This window comes from Meles meles, chromosome 9, assembly GCF_922984935.1.
Source record: "Meles meles chromosome 9, mMelMel3.1 paternal haplotype, whole genome shotgun sequence".
NCBI lineage: Eukaryota > Metazoa > Chordata > Mammalia > Carnivora > Mustelidae > Meles > Meles meles.
In genome coordinates, this window is record NC_060074.1 from 47,503,368 (window position 1) to 47,519,663 (window position 16,296).

General features: G+C 50.2%; 1 protein-coding gene across 4 annotated transcripts in view; it reads right to left on the reverse strand.

The window, feature by feature from the left end:
* The window catches only part of LOC123950298 (high density lipoprotein binding protein), a 73,766-nt gene that overhangs the window by 23,469 nt on the left and 34,001 nt on the right, over positions 1-16,296 (reverse strand). For 3 of the 4 annotated variants that reach the window (XM_046018041.1, XM_046018043.1, XM_046018042.1), the window contains exons 2-9: positions 11,643-11,707; positions 10,329-10,441; positions 8,697-8,854; positions 7,029-7,244; positions 1,293-1,499; positions 998-1,213; positions 280-486; positions 17-124 (exon numbers count right to left, since the gene is read on the reverse strand). In XM_046018041.1, coding sequence (XP_045873997.1) covers positions 17-124; positions 280-486; positions 998-1,213; positions 1,293-1,499; positions 7,029-7,244; positions 8,697-8,854; positions 10,329-10,404 — 1,188 coding nt within the window. In that variant the 5' untranslated portion in view covers positions 10,405-10,441; positions 11,643-11,707. Of the gene's footprint in view, positions 1-16; positions 125-279; positions 487-997; positions 1,214-1,292; positions 1,500-7,028; positions 7,245-8,696; positions 8,855-10,328; positions 10,442-11,642; positions 11,708-16,085; positions 16,229-16,296 lie in introns of those variants that run through there. The other variant, XM_046018040.1, reaches the window with a different exon arrangement.

Genomic DNA, 16,296 nt, shown 5'->3' on the forward strand with positions numbered 1-16,296 from the left:
CCCAATGCCTCCTCACCTTGGGCATCTGCTGAGTGATTTTGGCCAGATTCTGCCCTTTTTTGCCGATGATGAACCGGTGCAGCCAGGAAGGAGCAGAGACAGATGACACAGTAAAACTGTTGGCCTAGGAAACCAGGAAGCAGAGTGGTTGGCTGTGCAGTCTGGGCTCCATGCTCGTGCTCCCCGCCCGACGCGGTCCCTGCTCCCGGGGCCCGGAAACGCGATTTGAGAGGCCGGCCCCACAAGAAGCAGCTAGGATCCACTCCTGAAAGCAGTTACCTTGGCATAGACTTCAGTCAGTGCCTGCCCTAGCTTTTCAGGCTCGCCTCGAAGTATCACAGTCTCCGAGATGCTGTCTGATGGTGGGATCTCCACAGAAACTCCCGTTCTTTCCAGGATCTCCTGTAAGGAATTGCCCTTCGGCCCGATGACATACTTGTGCTGGGATTTCTTCACCTCCACAGCAATGGTTGTGGTCTTCTTTTTCTAAGGAAGAGCACCGTAAGGGCATCAGAGGGAAGGGCCAGGGAGGAACAGGTGGGAACAGAACGCTGTCACCAAAAAGGAAGGGAGACAGCGCAGAGCCATAGACTACAATCTGTGAGCCCCAGCAAGTGAAGACGGGGAAAAGCCCACTCCCCAGAAACTCCACTGAGCAAGGAGGACTGGGTTTTCTCCCCATGAGAATCACCCGAGAATTTAAGTCCCGTCCAGACTGACCCCAGGTTCCATCCACACCTCTGAGAACAAGGTTGGGACTTCACAGCCCACCAGGGTGAGGCTAACCACTAGCTCAGAGACACGGCCAGCTCCGTGCTGCAGGCCTGCTGCAGCCCGGCCGTCCAGCTCAGAGCTCTGGCCTCTCTTCCCTGCCCAGCAGCGCCCCGGTCCTAACTGACCGGAAACCGAACTCGTCTGGACACAAGAGGCTAGGGGTGGAGCTGGACCTAAGCCACACCTCCACATGACCACCCTACATGCTCTCCCCAACCGCTACCTTCTCCTCGTAGATCTTCTTGATGCGAGCCACAGCCTGAGCCAACTGCTCCTTCTCTCCCGTGAAGACGATTTCTGTCCGGTTGACACTGGGTGGGGGGATGTTGATGCGTGTCCCTGTCTCCTGCATGATCTCGCCAACAAGTCGGTTATATGGCCCGGCGATGAAGGGGTGGAATGCCTTCTCCACTTCCAACCTCTCAACAGCACGTTTGTCCTGGGAAGGACACAACCATGAGGGTGTGGCTCTGGGGCCAAGGCCAGTGCACACACCCCAAGCTCTCAGTTGGCCCCACCTGCTCAGCAGAGATGAGTAGGACTTCATGGCGAGCTTTCTCGATGCCTTCTTTGGTACCGGTGATCCTGATCTGATTGCTGGCGTCATCTGGGCGTGGGATCTGGATTTTGGTTGCAGTTTTGAGCTCCAAGTCTTGCAGTTTTTCTCCATTTTTGCCAATAACAAAGCGGTGGTGTTCTTTGGGAATGGCTACAGTCGCTGAGGCCTACAACAGGAAGAGAACCAAAGAACACCGATGTCTGTAGGTTATGAAAAAAGCCTATTTCTCCACAATATTCTCTCTGGCTGAAATGCCATTCCTGCCTAGCCAGCCCCCAACCTGTCCCTCAGAACGGTCTCAATTTAACATCATGTTCTTGGGGAAGCTTAACCTGACCCCAAGGCTAGGAAAAGTTCAAGCGTGATACATTCCCATGGTCCCATGTCACACCTTCAGCTGTCATAATTATTTAGGGGTAATTATTTGTTCAACATCTTCTCAGCCCACTAAGCCATCATAGGAACAGGAATATTCAGGAATGCTAATCTGTCTTATTTCCCACTTTGACGATTGCTAACACCATCCTAGGACAAGATAGGAAAGCAGGTACATATTGACTAACCCGACTGATTTGTTTCTGGAGGCCCAGTCTATTTTTTTTCCCCTAACCATAAGCCCTATAACCCATAATACACTCTTTTTTCTATCTCTTTTACCACCAGTTTAAAATAGATAACCTGTCTGAGGAAATAAAACAGAAATAATCCAAAGCGTTCATCCAGTGAGTCCAAATGCTACAAATCAAGCAACTTTCTGAGGTGACAGCGAGCAAGGAGGACAGGGGCTCCTAGTCTTCCTGACTCTGTGCAGACAGTAGCTGCCAAGAAGACTTAAGAATGAAAGTGTCAACACTCCCAGCACTGGTGAAGCAGACTCATAGGCCAGTCAGGGGAATAAGCTTATAGCAGACCACTTAACACTCAAAACAAAAAATGTTAAATTGTTTCACAGAGGCAATAAAAAAGGTCCTCACTTCCCAACTAGCACAGAAAGACCAGCAACTCATACATTCTGTTCAAGTAACATTTACTCTCAAAGTGGTTCAATATTAGGTAATCAGTGTTACGAGAAGAATCAAGTGACTGCCTCCACAAAATTTAATCTAGTCATGACTAAAAATGTGCAAAGAAAATAAAAACATAATTTTTCTTAACGTGACAAACGTACACATCCAGCTCAGCCTGTACTCGGAGCTGTGCTTGAGGGGGGAACCTGCTGAGGGTGTACCCACATGGAGCGTGGCCCCATGGAAGGACACCCGAGGAAGCAAAGGAGGCACAAAGATGGGACAAGAAAGAACACAGGCCTGCACCCCTGGGAACGCACAACTTTTTAAAATTTCTGAGGTGTGTAACAGGGAGAAGAGAAGTAGAATCCAGCATCAACAACTTTAACAGTAACCACACTTTGAAGATGTAATGGGAAAGAATGGGCATCCCAACAGGGAAAAAGAGACAGAGAGACAAAGCAGCTAGACACAACCCAACAAAAGAGGTGGGACATGCGCATGAGAAATCACAAAACACTCGAGATCTAATGCAGTTCTGATCAAAAAGTAGATTATGAAGTCTGTATGGTAGAACGACAAAGAATGGGACAGGAAAAACCTCCAAAAGGACCATACAGGAGGAGTTGTTTCAACTGTATTAAATATAAGACCACTTCCCTTAGAACAGAACACTAGTGCACAGAGAGGCAGAAATCCTCTTTAGATCCGAAAACCCATGCAAAGAATGGAGCACATGTCATAAAAACAGCCAATCAAATCATGGCCGGGGGGGCGGGACTTAAAACTGGTGTTGGCAACCTAACAGATGTCTAGAGAAGGACAAAAGGGTGCCTGCATCTTGCACTATTTCAGAGAAATCCCAAACTCATCAGGAACTGAAACGGAAGAGCCCCCCTTCCAGGCACCAGAGAAAAGATGAGATTTCTTACAACCTGGAAGTGAAAAAAATTTTCCTAATAAGGACTCAGAAGAACAAAAAGAGTAATGGAATTTGACTGCAATAGAATAAAAAGTCATACAGCAAACACACCAAGACCAAAAAACAAATCACGAAGTGGGAAAAGTGGTCTGTAAGGTGCAGGGTTTTTAAGGACCCAACTACACCAAGCAAGGTGGAGGCCTCTACCTCTGATGGAAAAGGTAGAGGCCTCCACCACTGTCCGAAGACAGAGCACAAAACAAAACCTGGAGTCCTTAAATATTAAAAAGACATTCAATCTTGCTCATTTGAAAAATCCAAAATAAAAGTATACTCAGCTACCTTCCAGACTGACAAAAGCCCAAGCTCTTGATGGGCATGGCAAGGTGGCGGGGGAGGCCCTAGAGAGTGCAGACAATGGGCAGCACCTGAGGGACAGGCCCACAGCTACTGCACAATTACTTATGTGTGCTGCTCTCTGACCCAGCCATCTCACGGCTAGGAAATGGATCTTGAGACACAATGGATGAAATAGGAAATCCCACACACGCAAGGTTTTTATTGAGACACAATCTGTAAAAGAAAAGTCGGGAAGGCACCCAAATGCCCATCGATAGGACTGCTTGAATAAATCCCACATCTGCTAAGCATCTCGCAGCTATACAAAGGAAGGAGCAGAGCCACTATTTGCTGATATGTAGACACCTCCAGAAAATATGTAGGAATAGACAAGGTGCGGAACAGGGTTTACTATGGCAAGTCATCTTCTGCTTCTACTCTCCAATTGAAACAAGGGAAGGGTCCATCAAAGACGATGAATGGCCATCTGGCAGGGGAGGGAAGGACAGGGTGCAGAGGCTGTCTCTGACTGAACCTTATTACACCGCTCTTTGTACCAACCTAACTGTATCTCAAGATGACAGTATGCGTTCCTTCTAGCGATTTTAAAATTCCATCTTTTGGGGGCACCTGGGTGGCTCAGTTGGTTGAACAACTGCCTTCAACTCAGGTCATGATCCTGGAGTTCTGGGATTGAGCCCGCCACCTTGCCATGCCCATCAAGAGCTTGGGCTTTTGTCAGTCTGGAAGGTAGCTGAGTATACTTTTATTTTGGATTTTTCAAATGAGCAAGATTGAGTGTCTTTTTAATATTTAAGGACTCCGGGTTTTGTTTTGTGCTCAGCAGGGGGTCTGTTTCTCCCTCTGCCCTTGCCCCTCTCATGCTCACTCTCTCTCAAATAAATAAAATCTTAAAAAAATAAAAACTTTTAAAAAATTCCATCTTTCATCTTCATTAGAACTATCAGTTTGAACTCATGCGATAGGTGAAGAGTTCCACATTAGGTATGTGGCCCTGATCAGCCCGGCACTCTCCATATTAGAGATTAAGAACTGGGGGACATGAATGGTCACCCTAGAAAGCTGCAGGGTGCCAACCCAAATGGGTCCCACTGTCCAAAGATGATGCAATTTCACCTTAACAACTAATCAATATGTCAAAAGTTCATAATGACACGGAGAAGGATTCACAGATCCCCAGCAGAGATGCTGCAGCGCCAATGCAGTCCGAACACTGACTGAGTAGGCGGTGGAGGCAAGCTCGTCACAAGGACAGCAACCGGTGTGGGGCATGGGGCCAGAAAGCTGCCATCCACACCGCAGTGAATTGTGGAGATGATAAAAACCACTAGACAAAGGAATAATCAGGAACTTTATTCATGGATGGATTTGCTGAAGACTCCTGAGTCTAAGGATCCATCTGGGAATCAATAGCAACTACACAGGACCACTCACAAGTTTTCTTGCCAGACAAGTAAGTGGAATGTGAAAGTAACCACCGGGATATAACCACCACTTCACAGGCAAAAGTGATGGACAGTGATACAAAGCAAACACCTGCTTGTCCCCAAAAATCAAAAGCATTAAGAAAAGGAGGGGAGGGCACTGCCGAGGAATGGGAGAGAGAATGAGCCCAACACACAGCAGGCAGGCCTTGTTTGGATGCCAATTTAAACATGTCAACTCAGAAAGACGTCTGGAGATGAGGGAAGTCCATACACAGACCCTATTAAATATGGGTATATGTCCAGAAATTACTATTAATTTTAATAAGTGAGTTAACAGCCCGGTAGATTATTTAAAAAACAAACAAAAATAGGGGCGCCTGGGTGGCTTAGTCGGTTAAGTGTCTGTCTTTGGTTCAGGTCATGATCTCAGGGCCCTGGGTCCTGATCATCCCACAGCTGGACTCCCTGCTCAGCATTGAGTCTGCCTCTCCCTCTCCCTCTGTGATCTCTCTCGCTCTCTCAAATAAATAAAAATCTAAAAAAAAAAAAAAAGTGGGGTCACACGGAATGATTTACAAGTGAATAACATATCTGCAATCTGCTTTAAAGTAATGGCAGTGGGTATGTGGGAGTGCGGAGAGGAGTGGAGTGGTTCCGGTCTCCTCCCTGCCTTGTTTTCAATCACAAAATACTCAAATATTCACCAACCAGTAAACAGCAAAAGTCCAAGAGCTTACTGCTATGCACTAGCCACAACATGAAGCAATTGATACACATTTTCAACTACTTCCACTTAATCATTTCATTCCCTGAAGCTACTTCGGGGGTTAGGGACTGTCCCAAGGCCCTGTATGGCCGAGGGAGAGAGAGCTTGGACAGCACAGGGCAAATCTTGTCCTCCCTGCTAAGCCCCTGGCTCCTGACCCACAGTGCCCTACCTTCTAGTCACCATATTCTAGAGCTGCTCCCCAGTGAGCTCACAGACTCTGGGGAGGACCCCCACTTCTTTCTTTTTTTTGAAGGTTGTTATTTTAAAATAATCTCTAGCCAACGGAGGGCTCGAACTTCCAACCCCAAGATCAAAAGTTGTGTTCAGTATACTGACTGAACCAGACAGGCACCCCCTGGACCTCCGTTTCTAAGTAAACCCATCTAAAGCTGTATCTGTTCAATGAAACATTTTTTTAGCTTTTAAAAAAAGTCACTTATTTTAGAGAGTGAGGGAGCGAGAGAGAGCATGCACACGTATGTGTGCCAGGGGATGGACGGAGGGAGAGAAAATCCCAAGCCGACTTTGCGCCAACCACAGAGCCCAACACGGGGCTTGACCTTACGACCTCAAGATCACTCTCTGAGCTAAAATCAGGAGTCGACGCTCAACCGACTGCGCCACCCAGGCACCCATCATAGACATCTGAGTAAGATTCTCTGCGTTTACCTTGATCTTTAAATGATGCTGTGTGCCAAAACACATCACAGGTTTACTTACTTACTACAACAGTCCCCCAGTAAATTTCAAGTAGTGCTATCAGACTGCTAAGGACTATGGGAACTGGTTGAAAACAAGTAACATTTGAACTTGTACTCTCCCGAGACAGGACTTGGAAATGCGTATTTAAGCAGCAATGGGGTGACTCTTGAGCCTCGCCTTGGGAATGAGTGACTTATGGTGGTGTCCTCATTCAACCATCCCGCAGCCCTGGCTTCTCTCAATGTCCCTGCCTCTGGGACAAGCCTTTATCTTTCAGTCTATTCAACCAAATAGCAAAAATGGTAGGTGTCCCCCCTTCTGTCACAGATTTAGTGTTTTTTTCAGCTAAAAATGCTGGGAAGTCCCGAACATTGTTGCACCACCTCTGAACTCTGGACTTGCAGACCCGGGAGGGAAGGGTCTGATGAAGCCAGAGCCGTATGTGTTGGAGCCAGTGGCACAGAACTGGAGTACCACCCACCAGGAGGACGGGGCTGGCGAGACCCACCTGAGTCTGCAGTCTAGCGACAATGTCCTTCCGGGCTTTCATGACGGCGTCCAGCTTCCCTGACACCATGATGGAGAGGCCCTGGTCTTTGGCAAGAGACAGCTCCAGATGGGCACCAGTCCTCTGCATGATCTCCAAGCAGATTTTTGCTTGTTCACCTTCTCCAAACTGGTTCATGTCCTTGTATTTTCTCTCCTCCAGGGGTACATGGAACACCTACTCAGGAAAGGTCAAAAAGGGAAGGTGAAGACATCAAGAGATGGGAGGGCGTGTAAGGGTTTAGGCACTGAATATACAGGGTAAGGAGCCTGAGTTCACTCATCTCTATGTATCCCTGCTCCTTGCCCTTGCTCCAAGGCCAGACAGACTGGGGTGGAGAAGCAGGCAAAAAGCACCAAAGGGCAGGAGGCTGGCGCTCCAGCAAAGAGAACGACTCCCTGACACAAACAGACAGCAAAGAAGCATCAGGTGGCAGTGAGTGCAGCGGAGGGAAGAGACCGAGAGGGGAGAGAGGCTGGGAGACAGGGAGACACAGAGAACCACCACTCTCAGAGGTCAGCAAGAGCAAAAGGGTGAGGGCAACGAACAGGGGCAGGTGGGGAGCAGTATGAGCAGAGTGGGGTGCAGTCCAAGCAGGAAGAAAAGAAAGGGCCGGGTCCCTCTGTCTCTTCTACAGCAAGAGGAGAAGGCAACGAAGCAGGGTTCGGGCAGAAGGATACAAGCTGACCAATGATCCAGCTTCGCTCCAGCTGTTCTGTGGAGGAGGGAGTAAGCAGAGGCAAGGGTGGGAAGCAGGAGGAACCAAGATGACTCCTGTTGTTGGGTCTGAACCCCTATGTAGAACATGGTGCAGTTAACACGATCAGGAAGACTGAGGGCACACCAGTCCCAACTTAGACAGCCGCCAGAATGGAAAGATCCAGGCTGCAATTGGTTAAGAGTCTCAGGTTCAGGGGTCGCCTGGGTGGCTCAGTGGTTTAGGCCACTGCCTTCGGCTCAGGTCATGATCTCAGGGTCCTGGGATCGAGTCCCGCATTGGGCTCTCTGCTCGGCAGGGAGCCTGCTTCCCTCTCACTCTTTCTGCTTGCCTCTCTGCCTACTTGTGATCTCTCTCTGTCAAATAAATAAATAAAATCTTTAAAAAAAAAAAAAGAGTCTCAGGTTCAGTGAAGGGGACTTCTCAGCAAGTGGGTGGTAGGTAATCGGCAACCACGACCCAACACGAGTGCACACAGAGAGAAGTACTTTGCCTGCCAATATCCCATGCTAAGGTAGCACAGAGATGGGGTAACGAGATCAAAGAAAACCAAGAAAATGGGGTCGTGTATGCCAAAAGGAGAAGACTTGTTTTGACATGGTGGGAGAGAAGGCAGAGAAGATGGACAAATTCTTTTTGGGGCTGGTGACATGGAAAGCCACTTCCAGCAACTGGGAGCAGAGACGGTTGCAGTGGACCTAAGAAACAACGGGACCTGTTCCTCTTGAGTGCCGGGACCAGAAGGTGAGCATGAGCACGCCTTCACCAGCAGTGGGGTTGGATCTACTCCAAAAGCCTCCCCCTTTACATGCCCCAAAGCATGCTCATTTGTGTGTGTTCAGAATCCACTCCATCAGATGCTACCACTTCCTACTTGGAGGAGCAGGTAAAGAAAAGAAAGGAGTTTCTACCTGAGTGATGACAGAAGCTTTGATGGGCCGGATCTTGTTACTCCAGGCGCCAGCAGGCTCCTGAGCATTTTCCAAGCAAGCTGATTTCTCCGGGAGTGGAGGAAAGGCATCTTTGTAGGTTGGGGGGTCGCTCTCCTCTTCTGAATTTAAAGTAGCAACTGGACCGGCCAACATGGATTAAAAGGAAATACAGTGCTTTCAACATTAGACGAAAAAACATTTGGAGAGTTTTAATGTCAAGAAAGAAGAGAAACAACATTAATTGCTTGAGTGACACCCTGTACCCCAATCCCTTCATTCAGTGATGGGAAAGCACCCCAGGAGCTCCCTAGGCCCAGCGTGCCCTCAGGTTCATCATGTGGCCTGGAGAAGCAGCCTTCCCTATGAGGGGTCAGTTTAGACACTGGGGGCCCCACTCCTCTCTGAACAGGGTGAGCCCCTTGAAAACAGGCCTTACCACAAAGAATTTCAGCCCCAGACCCTACTGATCCCGTACTTAAAAAATCACAACTATGACGATGCCTGGCACATAACCAGCCCTTCAGTTCGCAGAACAAGGTAACGCTGCTGCTCAGCACTGCCTGTGGGGACTGCCTCTGAGGCTGACTCCAGCCGACTGTCCATCAGAGCACACAGTGCTGAAAATCACCCTTGTGGGAGCTGCCATCTCTGACCCCCGCCCCCTGCTAAGAGCAACAAGAGCAGTAAGTGCTTCCATCCCCCACAGTGCCCTGATCATTCATGGTTTTGTGTCCCATTAACCACAGCTCCATGAAAACAGGAGAGGAACTGTTTTGGATCACCCCAAATGCCCCAGCAATGGCAGGGCTCAATAAAACCCACTGTGAATGGATGTGCCAACAGAGCAGGGAGATGACCTTTGGAATCAGACCTGCTTCCATCTCGGGGTTCACCACTTCTAGCTGCACGGCTGTGCTATCCCGGGACACCAGTAAAGGCCTTGCACTGACAAGCAGCTGGAGCCTGTCAGAGCCTTGCTTCCCTCATCTAGAAATGCAGACTCTACAGGGCTGGTGCATCAGTAGAAAGAATACGTCTGGCAGGCACTCTGCACGATGTGGGCCTCCACTGCCCTAGAAATGAGCACTTATAACACAGCCAGTGGGATGAACGAAGTGAATTTTTTATTTTAATTACACTTAACTGACTGTTGATTCAGTTAATCTACTCTCTCACCTGAAAATTTTAAATAATTCTACACACAGCTGAAAGATTACAGATGAAACTTTAGCATTCAAATCAAGCTATCTTGTTTTTGTAAATATATACCGGATTTTGAAGGATTTTAGTTCAGCACACCTGGAGGACAGCAATTTTGAAAAACAATCCCATTTTAATGACTGAGGATCAAAATCACTGGCTTTCCAGAAAAGAAGTGGTCCACACTTCAAAACTTTCTGCACCCAGAAGTATCTGTTAGTCTGCCCAATTCCACCTTGCACAGAAGGGCTACACAGGCAGTGCCAGATGGAGCAGGGAAGAGGCGGGAGGCCAGGCTCCACCCCGCAGCTCCAGTCCCAAAAGGCACTTCCCAAAGGCCCTAAAGGTCTGACGAAGATTTGGAAGCAGCGGTGTCTCCAAGTGGGAAGATGAGGACAAAAGGGCGTTCACCTTTCATCTGTTGCGGAACCAGCCCACTTCGGTGTTCAGCAAAGCTCTCTTGGGTCAAAACTGCAACGGAGCTCATGGTTGATCTCGCACCTACGCACAATCCGGGTGAGCCACTGAAGCGGGAGGGAGGGCGGCAGAGAGGAGAGGGTCAAGGCACAGCCAAACTGCGAGGCACAGAGTTTTAGCCAAAGGCTTCATCCTGTTTCACCAACAAACCACACCGTTTTCTTCACTTACAACCTCTGATACAAGAGTATACCCAAACTTTCAGTAAATGAGGAAAAGAAAAATGCAAATGAAGGATGGTCCTAGGACAATTCTCTCCTCAAAGGTTATCCTCTATGTGAGGAGCCAGAAGCCCCAGCTGACAGCTCCAGTCCCATGATCTCTGGGGCTATAGAGACAGCCTGCAGATCAACCTCTGGAAGCTTCTCCTAACAGCCATCTCAGTTATTTTGTTAATTTGTTCATCCACGTGCCTCCTGATGCTTATAAAATATACCACAGGACAGTGGCTACAAGAAGCAATCAGCCCCCGCCTCTGCAAGGATAGCGAGTCCGGTCAGTAAGGCCCAGTGCACCGCACACTCTAGCAATGCCCACAGGCCCCAGGGCGCAAAGAGCAGTCTCTCAGTGCCTACTGGTGACACTGTAACAGCAAGGAGCAGGCGGTGATGTGCCTGACAGGGGCTGGCTGGTTCTTGTCTGGATGTCCTAGCTCTCAGGGGTCAGAGTGGACTCAGAGCAGGTGGGACCCGGCCCAAGGGCACACAGTTCTTCAGTTCATGGAAGGCACCAAGCAGTCTCTGCCTCCAGACCCCATGCCTGGGGGCCAGGGTACTCAGTAGGACTCGGGCTCATGCAGGCAGGTGTGTTCGCTTCCTCCCTTCAACTCTAGGTGAGCTCCAAGCTACTGTGATGAGGAGAAACCCACTCTTTCACGCCATTATGTGCCAAGTGTCTTTCTCCACCACCATGGCAAAGCATAAGAGAGCTAAGTGATGTAATAAAAGACAGTTTTTGTGTAATTTTCACAGCTCTGTGAGACCTTGTTCCAAGTTCAAGAAAATTAAGCCCTGCATTCCTCAAGAGAGGCAAGATCCAAATTCAGATAATCCTGAACAAACCTAATTCACATTTGAGAGAGAAAAGGCTTAAAACTAGGTGGAAGCCAGATGACGCACCTGAAGGGCGCATGTCGACATGGCTCCTGTCGTTACAGCAAGTTTCTCAGGAGCCACTAGAAACGTAAGGAAAGAAGGTACGCATGCAGCCCAGGGACAAGAAACCTTCAGAAAGGACAGTCACACTTACCAGCAAAAGGGTCAGTAGCCAGAGAGTCCGTCCTGAGGCCGCCTCTGTCAGCCTGCCAGTTTTTGCTGTGTGGGACAGGAAGGGAGGGCAAATGAGAAAAAAACCAGAGGGAAGTTACTTATCTGCATTCTATAACCCAGATGTTTTTACCTCCCAACCAGAAGAAGGCAAAACGTTATCTATACTTTGCTTACTAATACTAATATTTAGACAAGTTTCTTGGGGGAAAAAAGGATGCTCTGTCCCCAGGCTACTAGCTTCGAACAAAACCTATCACAGTAAAATCTAAACAATCCAGAACTTTGAGAGGGCAACTTTTCCCCCTGGACCTGAGGGAGTGATCCCTTAATGTCAAAACTTTTCAATTTGACCATTTTGAAGTAAAATCCTTACACAATTGATGGTTCTCCTGCATGGCTGAGTAATTTCTCCTGTATACCTCTTAATCTCTGACTGCTGTGCCACAAAGACAAAGACTTGGTGAACCTGTGCTCCCATGTAGTACAGAACGTGGACCTTGGGGTCCCGAGCTCTTTAGGGTGACTGAGAGCTACTGCCTTTATGAGCTCACTTTGGGTTTGTAGTTACTTCGTTCTCGCTGTTCTCCTGTAAAAATCCTTCGGTCCCTTCTAATCCACTGGGGATTTAGAAACCAGCCATAAAATAGCAGGGTTGGAAGGAGCCTTCAAAGGCTGTCTGGGGAGGACCAAGAACTACTCTGTGAAGCAAGAGGGTGTGGGCCATCTTGCCTTGGGGACTTCGGGAGAGGGAGGCTGCCCAGTAGGTTACCTGTCGCTTTACACAAACCCTACACACACTCAGTAAAGTGCAAGGAGGTGGATTTTACGATGGGGGTAATGTAGGTGTCCAAAATGGGAGAATCCACAACAGTAATAAGAACACCGACTACCTAACTGGAGAATAACATTGCCAAATTCTTGCCCATACAATGCGTAATTCAGAAGCTAGAAGACAGTTCGCAGCAATTAGGGGTATATCAGCAGACTCTGGATTTAAGAGGGTCTCATTATCCAGCAGCGTTTCAGGACTTAAAAAAAAAAAACACACAAAAAAAACCCCAAAAAACAAATCTCTAAATGCAGAGTTTGAATCACACAGGGAAAGTACAAGCCAGAGAGATTCTGGCCTCTCTGGGGCCCGAGTCCCACCAGACTCTCCTCTGTACCAAGACAGAGGGAGAAAAATGGAGATAGACTGACCAGGACAACTCTGAGAATCTCCCTCCAACAACTCTAACCCACAAGTTCTAAAGATTAAGACTTTACTGTGAAATTAAAGGGTCAGAGTAGCATGTCCACAGGTGGATTTTGATAAAGTATAGAGCACTTGGAATCCCTGGGGTTCCAAGTGTCAAGCCTGAGCACACTTAGCCAGGCTAGGCACAAGATGGAGGTGTTCTAGGTCAAAGTGCCAGCAGTGAACCCAGGACCCAGGTGTCCATCCTGCCCTCCTTGCTCAGAACTTGCACTTGGGCTGTACTTGCTCTTTTACCTGCTGACCTTGTATCTCAACAGCCTCCCACTCCAGGTCATGCTATGTCACTTCCTAAAACCCACAGCCATCTGCTCCTTAATGAGAGACAGGCAGACAGACAGCTTCTCCACATGACCATGTTCACACCCTCTTCTCTGGGTTTCCACTGACCAGCCTCCCTCCTGCCCTTCTGGACAAGGGCAAATGTTCAGTGCCCAGTGATAACCACCAGGTAAGCCTGTAAAATACAGTAACTGTCCATCCACACCCCTTGTCCCAGGAGCAATTTCCACCCTGCACCCAGTGTCACCTAAGATAAGACCGACTCCTAAAAGTCTCTTCTGAGATAGCTCACACACCTTTCAGCAGTCAATCCCAGCCAGCTCTTCTACGTAACTCCTTAGTCCAAGAGGCTCAAGAAAGGGTCACCAACCCCACTGAACCTACTAATGTGTCAGAGGGAGAGCCTATCCCACGGCCTCCAACGCCCCCAAGTGTGCACAGGCCCTTGAGCAACAGAACAGAGTGGATCTCCAGAAAGTTCAGACTTGCCTGACAAGATACGTGGGGTCTCTAGTCCCCAGATTTCCAGCGGCAGTTTATCACAGCTGGAAATGAATGGATTGCAACAAGTAGTAGAGTTAACATCTGGGGCTCTGATATCATCAAATAAAGTTTCTCATTTTCTTATAAACTTCTCAAAACCCCATCTTTTTAGAATCCACTTTAAACACACACCTGATAACACATATGTAAATGCAGACCTCCCTCTACCTGAGGCTCTGGGCTGAGACTGTATAAAAGGCCAATGGCAGCCCTCCTAACACGCTTTCAGCATGACTGCCTAACTGCCTCTACTTCCACAAAGCAGCACCTACCTGCTCCCCACCAGCCCTCACTCTGCCTTCACAGACAACACCCAGCAAGATGACTCCCACTCCATCGAGTCCTTGGAGGACCTCACCAGTGATCATGCTATCTTAAGTTCTCAGGGGACCTTACACAGGCTCCATTATCAAAGAATAGAGGCCAAACACATGCTATCACAGTTCCTCACTTAATCTAATAAACTGCCCAAATCGAGCTGGAAAGGACCTCAGGCACCACTTAACAGCAATCTTTGACTACCACCAGAGAGGACCTGTGCGCTTTCCAAGGGAGCCCCGCTTCACCTCTGCACAACTGTCAGAATACTCTGCCTCACGTAGTGCCAAGATCTACAACTTCTTGCTCCACTCTTGCCACAGAGAACAAGTCCACTCTTCTCTACAAGAGTGCTTCAGACATGTGAAGCCCTTTCTCCTCCAGTTCTTCCCAAGATTACTCCAATCCCTTCCTCATTTTGGTTGCTCTCAAGTATTTTCCCTGCAGGAAGCATTGAGATCCACTCACTCAAAGCAAATCTCAAACTACTCTCACTGTGGACTTTAAGTCTTATTTCTCAGAGTGTAAATGTTGGGGGGTGTGCGCGCGGGGGAACACATCTCAAAATATAACTAAGCAGCAAACAGAACTAGACCAAAGGAAGGCAGGCAGACAGAAGCACAGACTCTTCTCTTCCATCCAGGAGAACTGTCAGGCACTCCTATCATGTGAGAGAAACGCAGAGTCCCAACGACATCCGTGGACTACATCTGAAGCTTGGTCCTAGCAAACAGACAACAGGAAAAGTCTTTAAAGGAAGAATTTTCCTTGTCTACCAGAAGTACTTGTTGATTCCCTGGTGCCGTTCTGCCAATTATATTTTCAAAAGGAAAAGTTTCTGCAAAGAAGTAAAAGCAGGGAAAGAACTTTAGCTCACCCACCTAATGACAATCTCCCCGCTTCACAAAACTAGACAGGACTGAACATGGACAGCATCAAGAACCTCCGGTGGAAACCTAGAACTCCCTTCCTCTTCTTCCAAAATTAAATTTACTTTTATTCCCACACTAAAACCTGCAAAGCAATTCCCCCCCAAAAGTACTTCTCAAGACCCACAAACCAAGCTTGAGAACAAACCCAAATTCCCCGCGGGCTAAAAGTTCCCAAAGCCCCAAGGCGAACAAGCGAGGCCCCCACGAAGGCCAGGTGAGCGGCTCCGGCGAGTTCCGAGTTCCTAAGTCGGCACCCATCCCGCAGGAGGAACTTTCGCAGATGCCACCTCAGCAGGCCCTCCCACAGGCCACGCGAGCCCGCGGGCGGGGACAGGCTTAAAGGGGCAGTAACGCGCTCGGCCTCCCCGCCTTTCATCCAAATTCGGTATTTTTCCGTAATGTATTTTTCGTGCGCGGACCCTGGGGTGCGTCCAAGTTGCGCGGCAGCCCCCCAGGGCAGCAGACCCACGCGACCACGTAGACGGGCAGCAGGTGGAGGTGCGGCTGGGCCTGCACCGGCCCTGCCACTGTCTCAGCCCTGCCCTTCGGGACCCGCACTGCACCCCCGGCACCCCCCCTCCCATCCCAGCCGGAGGAGGGGCGCGCGGGGGGTGGGGAGCAGCTCGGCGGCCGGACGCCCACGTCACCGGCCCGGGCCCCAGGTCCGCCGCCCCTCCCCCGCACCGGGCTAGGGGGCTGCGGGGGGCGCGGAGGGAGCGGGACCCCGAGGGGTTGCCTCCCCGGGAGGCACCCGTGTGTGCGTGCGGGGGGGGGGGGGGGGGGCGCGCGGGCCAACGCCAGCGACTCGGGAAAGTTTCTCACTCTTCCCGAGCCGGCGCCGCGGCCCATGCGCAGTGCTGACACGTAGCCGCCCCCCGGGTCGGGCCGGGCGGCGGAAGGGGAGGGGGCGCTTGGGACAGGGGGACGCCCGGTTAGCGGCAGGGGGGAGGGATGGGGGGAGGCGGCCGCGGCCCCTCCCCCGCCCGGCGCTCCACGTCGGCAGCCCGCGCCCCACCCGCCCCGTGCCCCAACTTCCCTGCGCGTCCCCTCCGCGCTGGCGCCCGCCCCCGCCCCCCCTGCGGCCTGTGCTCACTGCTCTGGGTCAGCCAGTTCGTCCCTCCGTCCCGCCGCCCCGCCGTCCCGCCGCCCGCGCGCCGGTCCTCTCGCCGCCCGCCGCGGAGAAGCCGGGCCGCGCTCCGAGACCGGCGCCCGGGCCCCCGCGGCTATATAGGGCGGCGGCTCCAATCCCGCCGAGACACGTCAGGCGGCGGCCGCCCCGCCTCACCCCGCCCCCGCCGCCGCCG